We start from the raw sequence: 18,218 nt of genomic DNA, 5'->3' as shown, positions 1-18,218 counted from the left end.
TTCGAAGATGGATTCATAATGTGCTCGCTTAAATACATTTTGTACATTTGGAACAAAAAAATAAATTACATAGTGTACCTTTAAAAACACTCAAAATCTATGATAAATATTCACATGATAACACTCAAAATACTCATATGATAGAAAAAATAGAAGGGTACAATAATGCATAAGGGTGGGCAGTATGATGAATGAATGAATGGAGGCATTTATATAGCACTTTCATATGTACTACTGTACACCCAAAGTGCTTTACAATCATATCAGGGAATCTCTCCTCAACCACCACCAATGTGCAGCATCCACTTGGATGATGCGATGGCAGCCACAGTACAACGGCGCCAGTGCGCTCACCACAAACCAGCTACAGGTGGAGAGGAGAGAGTGATAGAGCCAGTTTAGTGGATGGGGATTATTAGGAGGCTATGACTGGCAAGGGCCAATGGGTGGAATGTGGCCAGGACACCGGGGTTACACCCCTACTCTTTAAGAGAAGTGCCATGGGATTTTTAATGACCACAGAGAGTCAGGAACTCGGTTTTACATCTCATCCAAAGGACGGTGCTCTTTTGACAGTATAATGTCCCCTTCACTATACTGGGATGTTAGGCTATAGGGATACACAGACCAAAGGGTGAGCACCCCCTGCTGGCCTCACCTGTTTTGATTGAGTTTCTCTGTTTACTTTACATTTTTATTTGTTAACTTGATTGATGCAAACCGAAAAAAAAGATATGATTGTACATAAGAAAACTCTTTTAGTTCTTTCATTTAGGGCATTTTCAGACCTGTAGATTGTTAGCAATGTAGCATTTTCTTAAGTCCATTTCGCTTTCACAATGCAACATTTTAAAGCATAACCAAAATATGTTTAATCAAATCAAATGTAAAATTGGTCCTGAGAGGACACCTGTTTATGTTTAGAGATGCCACTCATAGTGGTCATCCATCACAGATATCCAAATGTATATAAGCCTTGATTACTGTTCCAATTAATAAGTTACAGAGTACATATACCGTATATACACACATTCACACCTACACTGTCACTTGGGCAGTTATTTACCCCTAAATGGTACATATTAATACCCTTTGAAAGGGTACCGCCCCAGTGACAGCCTTTGTACGTTTCCCCCCCTGATATATAAATAAAAAACAGCATCATCCAAATTATCAGTATGTGATTATCAAAGACAAAACATTACGACTTATTTCAAAAGCACAAAGACTGAAGCCTGTACTCAAGCTACCAGCAATCTGGAACTACATTCACATAGCAGCACACCAAGGATGATAACTGTAACAATAACGATAAGATATAATTTTTTTAAATCATTCTAAATTTAAAAGAAAAGTCCACACCACAACTATAATGATAACAAAGAAATTATATTGGAATCACTTTCAAAACTATTTGTTTTCCAGCTGATGAATAATAAAGACTATTGACAGCCAATCAGAATCCATTCTGCTTTAAAGACAGATCTCCAGCACAGAGTGTTATCGTGTTTTGGTGTAGTTATTGTTATAGTTATCTTTATTGTTATTGTTCTTGGTGTGAACAGGCCTTTAAAAGACTTCTTTGGGATTGTAGGATTTACATTTAAGCAAGATGCTTATAAGAAATGCCTGAATTCAGCCTACTGGCACATAGGGACATATATGCTGAAGCATTAGAACAACTGCTTCTAAAACACAGGACAATGGTTTTACTGCAGGCAGTGTAAAACCTTGGGTTCTATAAAACATCATACGATTCTCTCAGGCATCCTCACATGTTCCAGATCACTCAGACCCTCTGAGAACTCAGATTCCTCGTCAAACATCTCAGAACCAGAACCATCCTGCATCAGAGATAAACCCCTTTAAATGCTCAAAGCTCAATCATTGTGTACCTGGGTGCTAATTGTTCAATCGACAAAACATTAAAAAACATCAGCTGCCAAAAGTTTGTGGAAAGACATTTTTCAATGTTTAGGCTGTCATTTTATTTCCCACAGAATTTTTTTTTTTTTTTATAGAGTCAAATTTAAAATAAAGTGTGTGTATGTAATAAGATTGGACTATTTAGGTGAAAAGTATTCAGATGACCTACTACTTTGGCAAAGATTCTGTATGGTATCCAGTGGACACTTTACTATCCCATGAGGCCACAGGAGAGGATTTGTGAATGTGTACGCATGTAGTACACATACATTCATACTATATTGAACATAATAGTCATGAAGTATTAAAAAAAACTATAGTACTGCATCTGATTCTGGATGCAGCCTATGACTTCTTAGTCCTACTGAACATCCTTTCTCTTACAGGATATGCATTTGTTGGGCTATGTCGGTTTCTGTCTGACTGGCTTTGTAGCTTCATTGTTTGTTTGCTTGTCTATTTATTTTTTGTCTTTTCTCTTTACCTCCAGTATTTAATAGACATACATTATATGGCCAAAAGCATGTCCACACCCATTTGTGCTTAATTTCATGACCAGTCATGATTAATGATTTAAATTACATGAGGAGTAAAGTACTAAACTGATACAATTCTCATTTGAAACATGAATAAGCATGGTTTAATTATTCAATGAAGGAAGAGACATGGTACGTACCTGTTCAACCTCTCCAAGTGTGATTGGCTGAGTCTGGTACCGAGTGCCGTTTCTGCGTGCACGAGTGTCTCCTCTGGCCCGAGGGCCGTGGCTGGAAGGCTGTGCTAAGCGATTGAAGAGTGCCATCTTCTCTGCCAGAGTGAGTGTGGAAAGGTCTGGTTCCTCTTGGCCATCCTCCCCTGGAGATGCATGGCGAGCTTGATCTGTCCCTGCCGCCTCTTCAGCCAGCCGAACTTCTTTGGCTTGTTCCCTCACCATAGACTTTTGCCGAGACGATGCCTGCAAACTGTATGACACATCCACAACACACTGCTCAGGAACACTCAATGCGTTTCATATGAAATTCATTACATCACCTGGGCTAGGCGGCATGACTGTTTACCATGTGCAATAAAGATAGTAATAAAGAAACGACACAATGTTATCAAGTTACATATTATAGATTAAAAACACATGCATGGATATACACTATACAAGCAATTGTGATTCATGTAACAACTTGAATAAAGTACTATAAATGTAACCACAAAGAAAAATTGGCAATATTTTGGATGTGTTGTTCATTCCATAGTCCATTTATCAACACAAATGAATACATGTCTGTTAAACATTGTCATGCATAATTCATTATATTCGTATTAATATTATAGTAGCATGTGCAGACAAACACGTCATGCTGTTTTATATGCTCAACATGCGTCTGATGAAGCAAAAAAAACACAAAAGTGGCATGACTTGAATCCCTCCCAGCAGTCTCACATACTTTTACAAGCCATTCAGACCTAGTTTTGATGGATTTTTATTATTTCATGACTTTACAAAGCATTACTAACAACTCCCTTATGTATACAAATCTGTGGCTAATATAATATTAAGTACTTGTAGTCATGAAATAGTGGGTGTGCTAATTCTCACTCTTAATTCTAAAGGTAAATTTAAGCATGACTTAGACAAATGTTCTGTGTTGGCCTGACAGTACCACAAGAGGGTGCTGCTTCTTAATTACGTCTGTCTTCCTACATAAACCACAATTCTTTGACAAGCACACACTACCCTTCAAAATTTGGGGGACAGTAAGATTTTTTTAAATATAAATTAATACTTTTATTCAGCAAAGGCTACACTTTTCTCATGGTGCATGGATCTACAGAGATTCTCTCAGCATGCTCTCAGTGACAATCATTAGTACTGGTAAGTGTGACTATGCCTGTATAACACACACACTCATGTGAGTGTTTATATGCGTGTTCTGAGTACCTGAATTTGGTCACAGAGCTGTTGAGTACAGTGTGACTAGGAACACGCGCTACAGAGGTTTGTACAGTCGCGGACTGTGACAAGTGGCCAGGGACACTTTAAACCACACAGAGGAGGAGGCAAAGAAACAGAGACAAAGGAAAAAACTGAAGGAAACTGAAGAAAACAGATCAGAAATACATACACACCACATGAAGTAAAAGGAAGGGACAGACATATGAAGGAAAAAATAGCATTGAGAAGAATGTACATTTAACAAATTGTTCTGAAGCCATATTAATTTGTTTATAGATACATGGTTGTAAGATGCTTAACATTTTGGGGGTCAGTAAGATTTTTTATCTTTTGAAAGAAATGTACACTTATTCAGCGAGGACACATTAAATTGATCAAAAGTGTCAGTAAAAACTTACATTGTTACAAAACTTTTCTATTTCATATAAATGCTGTTCTTTCTAATTTTTCTAATTATTGACAAATCCCAAAAAACAGTTGTTTATGTGGTCAACAAAAACATTAAGCAGCACAACTGTTTCAACATTGATAATAATAAACATTTCTTGAGCACTAAATTAATCATTTCTAAAGGATCATGTGACACTGAAGACTGGAGTAACATTGCTGAAAATTCAGCTTTGACATAACAGATTTTTTGAAATATATTAAAATAGAAACAGATATTTTAAATTGTAATAGAATCAAACAATATTACTGTTTTTACTGTATTTTTGATTAAATAAATGCAACCTTGGTGAACATAAGAGACTTCTTTCAAAACATAAAAAATCTTACAGACTTTTGAATGGTAATTTACCGTATATCTTGCCAAATTTTCATATTGACTGTAAATGTGGAACCTAACAAATGTAAACATTTGAGTTTTCCCCCTCTAACTTAAAAACTGCCTCACTTGAAAGATCTAACGGGTCACATACAGTATGAACTTACGTAGCAGCAATGACCACTTCCTCTGAGGTGACCGGCTGAGTGCGGGAGCGATCCTGACCTCTCCTCAACCTCCGTTCAATGGCAGGATTACGGCTCCATGCCTTCAGAACTGAACCATCTGAAGTCTTCTCCAGCTCCTAAGAAATAGTAAGACTTCATAAGAAATAGTTTTACACAATAACAAACATATGTACATATGTACATGTATATCACATCAGAAATGTCCCTTCTGCTGGACTCACTAAATTGTGTTTTTGGTCACATTTTCTTCTGGAGTTTCAAATGTCATATTAAAGGAATGTTAATAATTTTGGGGTAAATTGACTGAGGTGTGTCCTCTTTACACACTTCTTGGAATGCAAAATGAATAAAATGTTAACAGCAATATGAACCGAGTACAAGTACTGAGACCTAGTTCTTTTTATTGGTGCCATTTTATTTGAATTAAATATGTTAGTGAGAACAAAAAACAAAAACAACTTTTAGATATCAATCTGCATATGCGATGGACATTGGTTATGCTCCTCTTTGCTCACTTTTGAAGGTTTCTTGAGTAAAACAGCTCTATTTTAACAAAGCACATACAAAAGGCCTGAACCGGAAACGATACAACCCGTTTTACAGAATACAGAAGTTTGTTGCGCATAACCTCTATTGTTAGACACCAATAACATGTTCTGAACCCAAAGGCTATTTTTAATGTGTGCTTTACGTAAGGGGCGATATATGAGTGACCATTGATGGTGTTGATACCAATGAAGAGAGTTTCAAATAAATCCCCAGCAGAAAGAGCAGCAGCACTCTTCAGGGTTTGAAACAGAGGTACAGACATACTTAAGCACCACATACCCTGAAGAGAGAGCGTTTGGCAGCGACACTCAGCTTTGCTCTCTCATCTAGCTTCTCTTCATCCACTGGAAAAACAGAACGTAGAGATGAGTCAAGCTTTTTCATGAGAACTATTTCATGAAACCCCCTGACTTTCAGAGGACAACACAATGCTAACCACATGGTAGAAATGTTACGCAAGCAAGTTTCTGCTTCTCCTCTGCTCTGATTTCAGAGGTTTAACCTTAAAGGCACAACAGTGCAAAATAAATGCTATACATCTACCAAATGCAATGTATTACATTGATAAAAAGCGTTGCGTGACTACTGTAACACTAAAAGGGGGCTTATAAATTCATCATTTTACTTTTAGCCAGAGGTCCACTTACAATGCTGAATCAGTTAATATACACTACTAATAGTACACTTAACTATGTATATACAAATATCAAGGAAAACAGTAATATGATCCTTGAATGTTTTTTTTTTAAAGCATATTCCTTGAGGCAGCACCTTAAGTAACACACAACTGTTCAAAGGTCTGGGGTCAGTATGATTTTTATTTTTTATTTTTTAAGAAATTAATACTTTTATTCAACAAGGAAGCATTAAATTGATTGATAAAAGTGAGTAAAAATATTTATAATGTTACAAAAGATTGCAATTTCAAATAAATGCTGTCCTTTCAAAGAGTCCTAAAAATGTTTTCTACAATGTTTCTTGAACACCAAATCAGCATATTAGGAATAAAGTACATTTTTAAATATATTAAAATAGAAAACAGTTATTTTAAATAGTAATAATATTTCACAATATTGCATTTTTAACTGATTTTTTTTTTATCAAATAAATGCAGCCTTGGTGAGCAGAAAAGACTTGTATTAAACATTAAAATAAAATCTTAAGGACCCCAAACTTTTGAACGGTATAGATGTTTGTTTCAGTGAACACTACATTGCGATGCAAGTTGACACTGCTTACACATACAGTATGGCTAGAAAAGCAAAACAGTACTAGTTTTAACAGATCCAGAGGCCCCAAAAAGTAGGTCTGCTGCTCTCTGGAGTATTCATGGTTTCTCTAAACAGAAGCAGTTTGGCAGAGCTATCTTTAAAGTCAGTGCCATGTCTCCATAAGCTTTTCCAAGTGAAAATGTTTCCTAGTCAGTTCAGACTCAGATTAACAGTAACTTATTGTATGTAATATTAAATTATCTGTTTATATTACAGTGGTGCACATATGAAACAAATGCAAAAGTTACGTAATGTAATTGCGTCATCCTGCACCATCACATAATAAATCTAAGACAGCATCTAAAGCTAGCTAGAGTGACTTTCCATTTTAAAATGGCAAAATAGGAAAACATGCTGAAAAAAAGATTTTGTAGTGTATGCAAGCAAAAAGACTTACCCTCAGGGCTTAGTGGTTCAGGGCTTGGACAAGACCTAAAGAGAACAAAAAGTAAAAGTCTTACAATTAAAGTCTTACAATTAAACAGATCGGTAAGGATTGGAAAATTATTATATCAACCAGCTGATTTGGAAAAAAATTGCAGCAAATGCAGCAGCGTATTAGGAAAAGGGGAATCAGGAAAACACAGCAGCTAGTGGGAAGGTGCAGAAAACACATCAGAACAGCTTAATCCACAGCGTTAGACAGAATTATAGATTTCGCCACATGCCACAGAAACAAAAGAGGAGGAAAAAAACAAACAAAGAACCTTTCATAAAAACCACTGACCAAACATTTGGATTAGAATCCACTACACATAAAAACATTATACAGCGTGTGTATTATATAGCATTAGAGATAGTAAGCCAAAAGCTAACTTTAATCAGTGAATTTGTAAATACAGTGCCGTTAGAAAAAGAACTAGACATGACACAGACCAAAGTTTTCTGGGTTATTACCAAAAACAATTTATTAGACTTTCATCAAGTGTAATTTTAATGTGCACTCCAGGCTAACTCCACAATAACGTGCATAAATCTACTCATGAGGCCTACCGGTCCAACTGCTCACGCTCAGTTGATGTGATTGGCTGAGTTCTAAACCTCTCAGATGTCTTTCTATTCTCAGTGGGACATATATACCGCAAAGGGCGACGAGATAACCGATCTTTGACCCTCTCACTTCTCCAAGGTGCCTCTGTAACCACAGGCAGCTCTTCTGCCCTATTATGTCACAAAGCATGACTGAATGAGGCAGCATTGAAGAATGGCAGGTGCATAGGCATGATATAGAGCAAAACACCAAAGCTTGATGAACTATTCATCTGAGCATCCTCATAGTGGGTTAAATGAACTACTGAAAACAAACATCAAAAGTGGTTAAGAATTATTCTGTCAGCACATTTAGCATAAACATCCAACATTGTCTCTAGAAAGGCAAGGATGCCAAGCCAAGGTGAGACAAAAGACAGGAAGAGATGGTTAATTGACAGTGCACACTAGTCAAGCTGAGCAGCATGATAGCTAAAGGAATAGAGCATTAAATTCTGCTGGTTATCTGCTCTGAATGAGCGATTCCTCAGCAATATTACGGTATTTTCCTTCATTTAATTCTCAGAGCAATTACATTATGAGATTTTGATTGTTAATCGTCAATGTTAGACAGGTTAGTAAGTCGATGCATAATAATGTACCACCACCTACAGTTCGGCTTTCCGGGGACTCGCAACACTTTCCAGGTAGGTGTGGCGAAGTTTGGCCACTGAAACCCTGGCATCATGGGATAGGTGATCGCCATTGGGCACAGCCTCTCTGACTGGGTCCTGGATGGGGTTCTCTTGAAAAACTGTCTTTTGGACATTTCTAACATCCAGGGGTTTGGATGAATTTGGCATATATCTTCCTCTGGAGGTCTGAACTGGGGCGTAGCAGCTAGCGTCAGCCCGCTTGTGGGCCTCTCGAGCTCTTGCTTGCATAGACTCTTCAGCCTGAAGACGGGACACATGCTCTGTGTAAACTTCCTGCCTTGACCGACCTCCACGCCACCCTCTGGGGTCATCTACAACACCCTCTTCTGTGCTCCGTTCTTTATGTCGAATCTCAGAGGGTAAAACGGCCTTCTTGCTCCGCAGTAGCCCCTCTGTCCTCACATTCTGTTTTCCCTCCACTTCTTCAAGTACTTCCTGAATCTCTAGTTTATGCCTGGAACCAGGTTCACTACCCATAGAAAAGTAGCTCTGGAACCCCAGGTCATGGCGTTCCTCTTTCCCAGGGTGGGTCAGCCGCTGCTTGGCTGGAGCATCAGGGAGGGTCCGAGTGTGTGGGTGATATTGAGGGTACGCCTGGGGAAACTGGTTGTACGCAGGTACCTCTGTTGTTTGACCCCTGTGAAATGGCTCGTCACGGGCCAGTCTCTCCCTAACTCGGATTCTTCAGAAGAAGAGAAAAGGGTTGGTTACTTAGAATAAAATGTAGTCAAATATTCACTGACTGAGCAAAAGAAAGAAATTGAAAAATAGAACCGTTTCATTGGCCTGGAAGTAAGTGAAAGGGAAAGAGTCTGATCCAACCAAAACAACCCTTAAGCCACAGAACCAGTTGAAGCATCTCAATATGGTTTGTGCTTATTAGAATGTGGTTAAAAGCAACCTTGACAGTATTTGGAATAAAAAAGACACAAAGTGTGTCAAAGTGGATGTTTTCACAGTGGTCGAAATAAGTAGAACCATGTGAAAAATTGTTGCGCTCACTGTAAAAAAAAGAAAATCAAGACACAACAACCGTGATATGAAACATAGAACATACATATTAAAACAAATAACCATATTGAAACAATCTTAAAAGTAAGGTTGTAGTCAAAACATTATAAACAAAGGTTAGTTCTTTGGTTCAGGGTTTTTCTTACTATTTGATGCGAAAGATCCTAATATATGATGTTCCCTATGCAAGGGATCCCATTATTATAATATAAAAGCAACTATATTTTCATGTATAATGAGCCATTTATACTGTGTGAGGAAAAATAAATATAAAGAAAACATGTTGTTTGCAAAATTAGCTTTGATATTTGTTTTTTATTATTTATATTCATATTATATCAAGTCCAAATTAAATAAAAATATTACATGGGAAAATATATTATCCGTAGTCCTTGACGTATAAACCTAAAGAGAAGTAATTTCAGCTTAAAGCAAATATTTGTAAATATTTTTTTCTCCCAAATTTTCTGTGGACCCCAATCACCTTGCGGCATCCCCGGACCGCAGTTTGAAAACCCCCCTTCTTTAGATGACAAAATCCAACAGATTCTGCTTTGAGGATTTCACATAAGTATATTTATGATCCTCAAACCATTTTCAACATTTTGACACATAAAGGTGGGTTCTTCCCTGTAAATTTCTAGCTATGGGCATCCTAACACCCAGTTAATTTCACACTACACAGCGTTTTATTACGTGCTGGATGAGAGAGGTTTGCTGATAAACTAGCTTAGTTTGTGATGACTGGCTCTTTAGGTTTAGGTCAGCAGAATCAATGCTCTCAGCAGGGGGAGGCAAAAGACTCTCTCATCCAAAACATTTTGCAGTTAGTGCACTACCAGTGAAGTGAGACTTAAATCACAAAGAAAACCTCCTATAATGCTTTTAAAAGACGTCTGTTTATTTCAGGGTTACTCTCGGTGTCTAACTCTTCTTTTCCACCCATTCACCCAATTAAAAGCTCAAATTCCATTAGCTGAGAGCTACAATAGTGTTAAAAACAGACTTTTTAAGCAACCCAACCCTCTACACATCACAACCTTTTTATGAGATATATTCCACACTCCACTAGCTGCTAAAATCTGTTTCTCCTGACTCAAGCTTGACGGCTGCCATCTGTACACTCACACTTCAGTTTTACATATGGTAACATGCACTCTTGCTGAGCTCCTCTGGAACCCTGTTTAAGTGAAACCATGCTCTGCACTGTAATTGTTGAGTCATGTGAACTGTTTTTAACCTCCTCTAAGTGGACTGCATTTTCAAGACTAAATTAGAAAAATGGCTGTAACAAAATGCAGCCAAAAAGTATGTTTGGTATATGGTTCATGAAAAGGAAAAAAAGTGGTTGAAATAAAATGTAACTGTGCGGTAAAAACAAATATAAAAGACAGAAGAGACAATTTCTGTTGAAAGGGTCATGAACTGCATTGTTTTATTGTTTTATAATGTTTCCTGGGGTGCACTTATAATGTTAGTATGATTTTTATAATTTAGAAATAAAAGGAATTTTCCAACCCTGATTTTGGCCTTCTGATTTGAACGCTCCGTTTTAAGGGGCGTGTCTGCTGTGAGACTTCAGTGTAAACACCCACTGCTGTGATTGGCTGACATCTTTGTATTTAAAATAGCAAGTATTACAAGCGGAACTCTCTCAAACTTTTAGCACGTTTTTACTATTATTACAGCTTTCAAGGTTAACTAATCGTGAACAGTTTTGATTATAGCATTATACTTAGATCTATGGCATTATATTTAGATCGTTGCAGTGATGAGCATTGTAACCGATCACAGACATGTTGAGCGCATGAATGCAGTGATATCGTCATTGCAACACGATTTCTGCACACTAACGAATACTTTCATCATAACTAACAGTGCAAACACAGTGTAAATAAGAGATTTGTTGATTATAACCAAAGAATATAGATAAAAGGGATTTTGTTATAACGGGAGTTTTGGCGAGATAAACTCAGTCAATGATAAACTTGCGCGTTTTGATTGACAGCTCCAGCGATTTTAAAGGGAGTGTTCTTTGATCATCAGTAAATCAAACCAGTGATTAAACAGTAAACTTCTCTTTGTTTCTCTTATAGTATGATAAAACTAAAATAAAAAGTTGAAAAAAAAAATATATTAGATATTTTCATCATACTAAGAGAAACAATGAGAAGTTGACCGTTTAGTCACTGGTTTGATTTACTGACAATATGATTTACTGACAAAGGACTGTAGGCTACATGAATCAATACATATCAGGAATCACTGGTCACAGATCAGGCATTAAAATTAACAGTCACTTAACATGTGGTCGCATTACTGTTGAGTCCATAACGTGAAAGTTGCAAAGCCTGCACCGAAATTGCCACTAATCTACCAAAGAATCCACCGTGAAACATACTGAATACATATAAATAATGCTCAACTGAGACATTCACATCGTTGAAAATAAATAACCACTTCTCTAGCATTAGGATCCTTTGGATGGTAATGTTATTTTTATTCCAGTGATCCTGTATCACTCTTCTCTCCTAGTCTTCTCACTAACACGCAAGTGGGCAGGGCCAAAGTTGCAATGATGAAGTAGGCATTGATTTTCTTCTGCAGAGGCTGTCTTTCACCAATGCGTCATTTGCTGGGCTTGGTTACAATAAAAACAGTTTTTGGACTTACAAGGAAGTTTTCAGTTCTGAAACTTACAGGATATTCGTTTAGTATGATGACCTCTTGTATGTCAAAAGCTCAAGGAAAATGTGATTTCTCAGTTCATGACCCCTTTAAACATTAACTATGAACATTAACTTTAGACATTTGCAAGAAACATCCAAAGGGGAACCTAACAAACAAACAAACAAACAAATAAATTATGATAAATTAGATTAACTCAAAAAGCATCTATATCTCAGACTTGCTCACTATAACAAAAATAAACTATATTTAGAAGGTTATGCTTGTGCAAATACTCTGCAGATTCAGGGGATGAGGTTCGAGATGGAGAGCCTATGCTACTCTATTTTCTCTCTATATAACTCTTTTATCTATGTCTGGGTTTGTCAATGTCAGCAGACATTCAGTGACAAGGAATTGCAGAGGAGGAAAAAGCCCACAGTAAATAAACCACTAGACTAGTAAAGTCTGGGGAGGAACATAAAATAATAAAAAGTTAGAATGAGAGAATGGGGCAAAAATAGAGAAAACTGGTGCGAAATGGGAACACAAATTGCATGTGAAATGATTCCAGGAAAATGTGGCTCTGGTGTTTTGCATAACTAACCAAGTTATCACGCTCTCCATTTGACATATTGAGCTAATGCAGGCCAAATTATCTGCGTTTACATTCTTGTCAAGTTTGGTGACTCATTGCTCAACAATTTTCTCACCACAGTATCACAAACACAAACTCAAGTCACGCTTGATTCAACCAGGTACTGAAAAGCAATATGAGAACCAAACCTGCCATGTAGGGATAAACCACACACATTGGACTCATTGGACAGTGGACTGTGAATAAAGTATATTAGAAAAAGTTAAAGGTACACTGCAACAAAAGGGTCTGAATGTTCAATGATCAAATTCAAACCCACAGCACTCATTAACAGTGTGGATGGGATGGGTGGTAGAAATGTGCACGAGGATGGCAATTTTGTTACTGAGATGATGAGCCCAACTCAAAACCACTCCCTAAGCCCTCTACCTTGCTGGTTCCAAACAACCTGACAGACTAAACAAGGGGTTTCCAACCTTTTCTTTAAAGCCAACCCCCTGTGACTAAACATATTTAGGCCCTATTTGAGGTACCACCTCAGATTTTGAACAATGTATAACAAAAATAATACATATCACAACATCTCTGCATATTCACTTTCTTTTTTTAAATACATTACTAATCCAAATCTGGGATCGGTAACATTTTTAAAAATGTTTTTGAAAGTTTTAAAATGCTTACATTTTCACCAAAGCTGCATTCATTAGATTAAGAAATTAAGTAAAAACAGTAAAATATGTGTGCATTAAATTTATCAGAATGAATTTCTTCAACCTCAAACTCTTTAAACGGTATTATATATCTATAGTTATATGTAAAAAATATATATAATTACACCTTTTTTATTTTTCTTGAAACTGGCCTTTTGATCAAAATGGCAAGAGAGAATAATTCAAATGGAATTGATTTCATCATCATACAGCACACCCTCAAACTGTCTGATGCATATTATTTACAAAGAGTTAGTTTGCACTTTTTTATAAGCTCTTTGTAAAACCAGGTTGCTACAATGATCACTTAACCACTAGTTTCTTAATTTACAACTTTGTCTCAGTCTTCCAAACTAAGTGTGGTCCCTAGCTAGGATAACCAGCAAAGTGGACCAGACTTTTATTCCAAATAGACAATAATCAAATAAACCACTAGAAAACACATGACTCCTATCATATTGTCACTCTCACCCCATTCCAACAAAAACGTTCATTGGACAGGAGGACTAGAGGATGGTTTGAGATAGGGCCATGAAGTTAGGTGGGACCACTGTTAAGTGAAGGGTGTCAAACACACCCATAAATCCCAAATGTATGGTACCTGGAAGGCCAGTTGATTGGAGAGAGGGTGTCTCCTTCTGAATCAGTCTGAAGTGACCATTGGTTGGCTGACTGGCTACGGGAGCTAAATCAGTTGAGAAACACCCAAAAGAGTGAACTACTCAACGGTTTATGCATAGAGAGGGGACTTTAAAAAAAAGAGGGGGAAAAACTTAAGAGAAACCAGGTTCCTGAAAAGAGAGTAGGGCCTCAAATAAATTATGAAAATTAAGTCTGGCTTGCTGGGAAATGGGTTTTAAAGGCCAAGTCCTCATTTGTTGACATTATCTAACCAATCAAACTTTATACTGACATTATGAATGGGCTCTGGGTCTTTCCTGAATATCATTCTTTATCATATTCATTTGTAATTGTTTGGCTTGACTTAATGTTGGGAATTTAAATTTGGCTGGAATCTTTTGTTGCTTAATTTGGCAAGCACTTTAAATCCAAAGCATCACACAAAGCACTGACCCATGCAAATAAGAAACAGCTGCCAAATGACAGTAAAGGTCAGTGCTAATGTTTCATACTGAATTGAGCCCACCCATCTTTAAGGAGTTGTAGAAACACTCCTAACTGTATGAGAGCCAAATCCTGCAAACTGACGGATTTCTTTTGGGGGAAATACCTGTGAAAGACAGATTCAGGGGAATACCAGCCAACATTCTTTCCCCCAAAAAATTAAGAATAATAGAAGAAAATTAAGAAACTGACATATTAAGATTTTACTTGGTGACTGTAAGTTGGAGAGACAAAAAAAGAAGAAGAAACAGCTAGCGTGTTAAGACTCACCCGTGTCTTTGAAGGATGTTGTGAGCCTGCTGCTCAATAAACAGATCACCAGGAGATGCTCCCTGTTTGGGAGATGGCATCATGGCCCTTCGGCCTGTATTAGGCGAGCTGGGCACCCCCATCGCCCCTGGTTCCCTCCCTGGAACCCTGGCAGACCCGGACACATCCATATATGCAGATGGGTTAGGTGCAACCCCTCCACTTTCATGCAGTCTATTCCGCTCTAGGGCCCTCCTCTGGTTCTCCAGATTCATCATCCTTTCACGCTCAGAGATGGAGTCTGTGCGTTCTCTGCTGTATTTTGGATCGGTGTGAATGTGAGAGCTGGCCCTATCTACATGATGGCTGGTGGTGTAAGCATTATGCTCCACTCTGTCTTCTTCTACACTTGACCTGTGTTGTCGGTCTGAGCTGTCGGGCTCTCTGGAGGTTCTGGAGTAGCGAGCGGAATAGTCGGTTTCTGTCTCCTGATCCAGAGAAATGCCATAGCGCTCTGCTAGTTGACGGCGCCGTTCTGCCTTGTAGCGAGCAATCCTTTCAGCTTTAGAGTCCAGCTCAGCCACATGAGTGGAGCCAGTGCTGTAGACTGAATCCGGTTGGACTGTGTGGGTTCTGGACTGAACCTCTGCACTGTGCGGATTTGGGAAGTTTGGGTCATTTTTGCTATAGTGCTGAAGAGAAACTGCGATGAGAGAGAAAAGAAGGCAGTTTACACTAAATCAATTTGCCCAAATCTTTAACTTTAAGTAACCGAACACCATCTAATCAACCCAAACCTATCATCATGCGTGTTGATATGCACGGTAATGCACCATATAATTATTATTAAGGGTGTACTCACACTAGGCGCGGTTGTCTTGTACTGAGCCCAAGCGCGATTGTCCCCCCTCCCCCGCTAGCCTGCACTCACATTGCACTTAATGCTCCGAACCGGAACACACTTACGTCATTTACGATAAAACTTTTTCTTTTGAAGAAAAGTGCTTTCGCAAATAGACTGTCTAATGGATTTATCATTTATGCCACGCAGCGATTTTTACTTTATTGGGCTGCACTTATCAGAAGATTATTATGGAGGCAGCAGACTTTGATGGAATTTGCAGCTATACTCACAAACTACAAATCCTGTTTGTCAACAAGGTGAGAACCAGACCCAAAATACTCAAATTAATTAAAAATGTACCATCAAAGTAGTAATAGAAGATGTTTGCTGTCGTAATAATGATAGTAGCGCACACGAATAGTAGCTGTTCCGTGCTCCGGGCCTACACATGCGCCAGATCGCCAAGTGTGAGTGCATCCTAAGATGTTTAGTGTATATAATTTCTCATTCATGTTATAGAGGAGTGAAAAAATCTATTAAAAAATAAGCACAATTCTCACCTGTACAGGGGTCACAGGTGTCTGCTGCACGGGTATATCTAGGAGTGTCCTCCTCTAGCATTCGATTGGTTACTAGACCGTCACAGCCTGGGAGATTTTGGAGAACATCACCATCGATTCCCTCCAGACGCCGTGCAATTCGTTCTTTCCTATAAACAGGAGTGGTAGTGTTAAGGATAATTCTCAATCTAGGAAAAACATATATTTACAATTCAAAAGATGTTTTGGATGTTTCTGAAAGGAGTCTCTTGTTTTTTAACAAGGCATCATTTATTTTGGAATTAAAAATACAGTAAAAATAAAAGTAATATTTAGAAAAATTACTGCAATTTAAAATAACTGTTTCTATTTGAATATATTTTAAAATGCAATTTATTCCTGTGATGGCAAAGCTGAATTTTCAGCAGTCACATGATCCTTCAAAAATGTTTATTATACATTAATTATTGTGGGGTATGTATGCTACTTTAAGTCTGATGTAGAGCATAAAGCTTGAGACGTTGTGTGTGGTGGGAGGAAAATTAAAGTGTCTTTTGGCAATAACAGCAAGAAGACAATTTTGTGATTATGTTATTCTCACCAAACACCTGCAATAACTGAACTTTGGCTGTGCATGCTTTGTTAGACTGATTTAACTTCTCACCTGTTCATGTCCCAACTCTGACTCGTGCTTATACTCTCAAAACGTTTCCTTAATTCTGAGACTAAAGAGAAAAAGAAAAGAAAAGTGATGGATGGGTAAAAGAATAAGAGACAAAAGGAGGATAAATAGGATAAATCAAACCATTACAAATAGAGAAACATTGTACTTTATATCATGTATTTGTGATATTTCTACTCAGAAATGTAAGCAAAGCAATCAGAGCTCACTATATACTGTAAGATGCACAATGTTTCACCCAACATGAGCACAATCTAAAAACTGGATTGTAATCCAATTTTTACATAATTTAGCTTTTCTGTATTTAATACCAAGTCATGTTTCATGATGCATCTGATGTATTTCACTAACCCTGCAGCCTAGTAAGTACAGTATACTGCTATGTCCTTTCAGTGACATTTCCAATAATAGTCGAGGTGACAGGAGTCCAGTGTGTTATCTGAAACAAAAGCTGCTTACACTTAAGTCGTCTGACATTAGCTAGGAGAATGGCTGCATTTCCACAAAAGTTAGCCAATCATGGGTGCATCCTCAGTGAGTGTTTCAGCATTACGGAAATATGACACTCAACTGTGTCCTGTCACTAGGTGACCAGTGAAGTGATTGAGAGGGGACTCATCATGGGCTGAAGTGTACACACACGACACACTAAAAGTGCTTCCTTAGCCTGGGGCCTATACCATGAAGCCAGTTTAGTTGGCTACTAGCCAGGTATGTTTCAGTTTAGTTTGCGCCAACCTGGGTTTTAGGCACCATGAAAGTGGTTTGGCTTTTAGCAGTGTTTATCGCCATAATAACTCACGCTCCACGGCTAACCACAGCTAATCTGGAGCAAAGTGACATGTCTGATGTGATAAAGTCACTCCACCTATTTCTGCTCCAAATTAAAGGTCACTACATAGCAAATGATTTTTAAAGAAAATCGTCTGGCTTTTAGTAATGCTTATTTAGAATACTACATTTGTATGATTTAGATATTATTTATATAATTAATTATTATACCCTTAATCGATCACACGTACAATTTTAGTTCATCAATTACTACGCAGTTTAAATGAATAAATATATAAAGGTAATATAAATACACTTTAGAATCAGTAGATGAAGCTATAAAATGACTACATGTGAGCTAAAATGTTCAATTCTCTCTCTATACCTTTATCAACTGTATAAACTAACTTCACCGCTTGTACTTGCACTGATATACAGTAGTGAGTCTTTCTTTTAGTTGTCCTCTTTCATAGACAGCTATAAATAAAATAAGTGAAATAAATGCCTTTAATTCTTTAAAACAAACAGAACAATAAGAACAATTAATCATATTGATCATATTTGTATTAACTTAATCAGACACTTACAATGCATTGAAGATAACACAGCATGAGTGAGTTCAAGTTGTCATGTTTTAAATCAAGTTCCCACTTGGAAAGGGGGGGGGGGGGGGGGGGGGGGGATAAACA

General features: G+C 37.6%; 1 protein-coding gene across 14 annotated transcripts in view; it reads right to left on the bottom strand.

The window, feature by feature from the left end:
* Positions 1–18,218, bottom strand: part of svila (supervillin a) — a 62,306-nt gene that overhangs the window by 37,249 nt on the left and 6,839 nt on the right. For 8 of the 14 annotated variants that reach the window (XR_014201208.1, XM_082152325.1, XM_082152332.1 and 5 more), the window contains exons 4-14: positions 16,741–16,801; positions 16,098–16,246; positions 14,715–15,396; positions 13,921–14,004; positions 8,290–9,015; positions 7,642–7,809; positions 7,046–7,080; positions 5,657–5,721; positions 4,808–4,944; positions 3,860–3,955; positions 2,603–2,888 (exon numbers count right to left, since the gene is read on the bottom strand). Coding sequence is in view for 13 of the 14 variants with exons in the window: in XM_082152325.1 (XP_082008451.1) it covers positions 2,603–2,888; positions 3,860–3,955; positions 4,808–4,944; positions 5,657–5,721; positions 7,046–7,080; positions 7,642–7,809; positions 8,290–9,015; positions 13,921–14,004; positions 14,715–15,396; positions 16,098–16,246; positions 16,741–16,801 (2,489 nt within the window). In the remaining variant the exon portion in view is untranslated. The remainder of the gene's footprint in view (positions 1–2,602; positions 2,889–3,859; positions 3,956–4,807; positions 4,945–5,656; positions 5,722–7,045; positions 7,081–7,641; positions 7,810–8,289; positions 9,016–13,920; positions 14,005–14,714; positions 15,397–16,097; positions 16,247–16,740; positions 16,802–18,218) is intronic. The other 6 variants (XM_082152329.1, XM_082152330.1, XM_082152335.1 and 3 more) reach the window with 5 other exon arrangements.

This window comes from Leuciscus leuciscus (genome assembly GCF_965113295.1).
Source record: "Leuciscus leuciscus genome assembly, chromosome: 21".
Lineage (NCBI taxonomy): Eukaryota > Metazoa > Chordata > Actinopteri > Cypriniformes > Leuciscidae > Leuciscus > Leuciscus leuciscus.
Note: the sequence above shows the minus strand (reverse complement) of the source record. Positions and strands in the feature narration are given on the sequence as shown.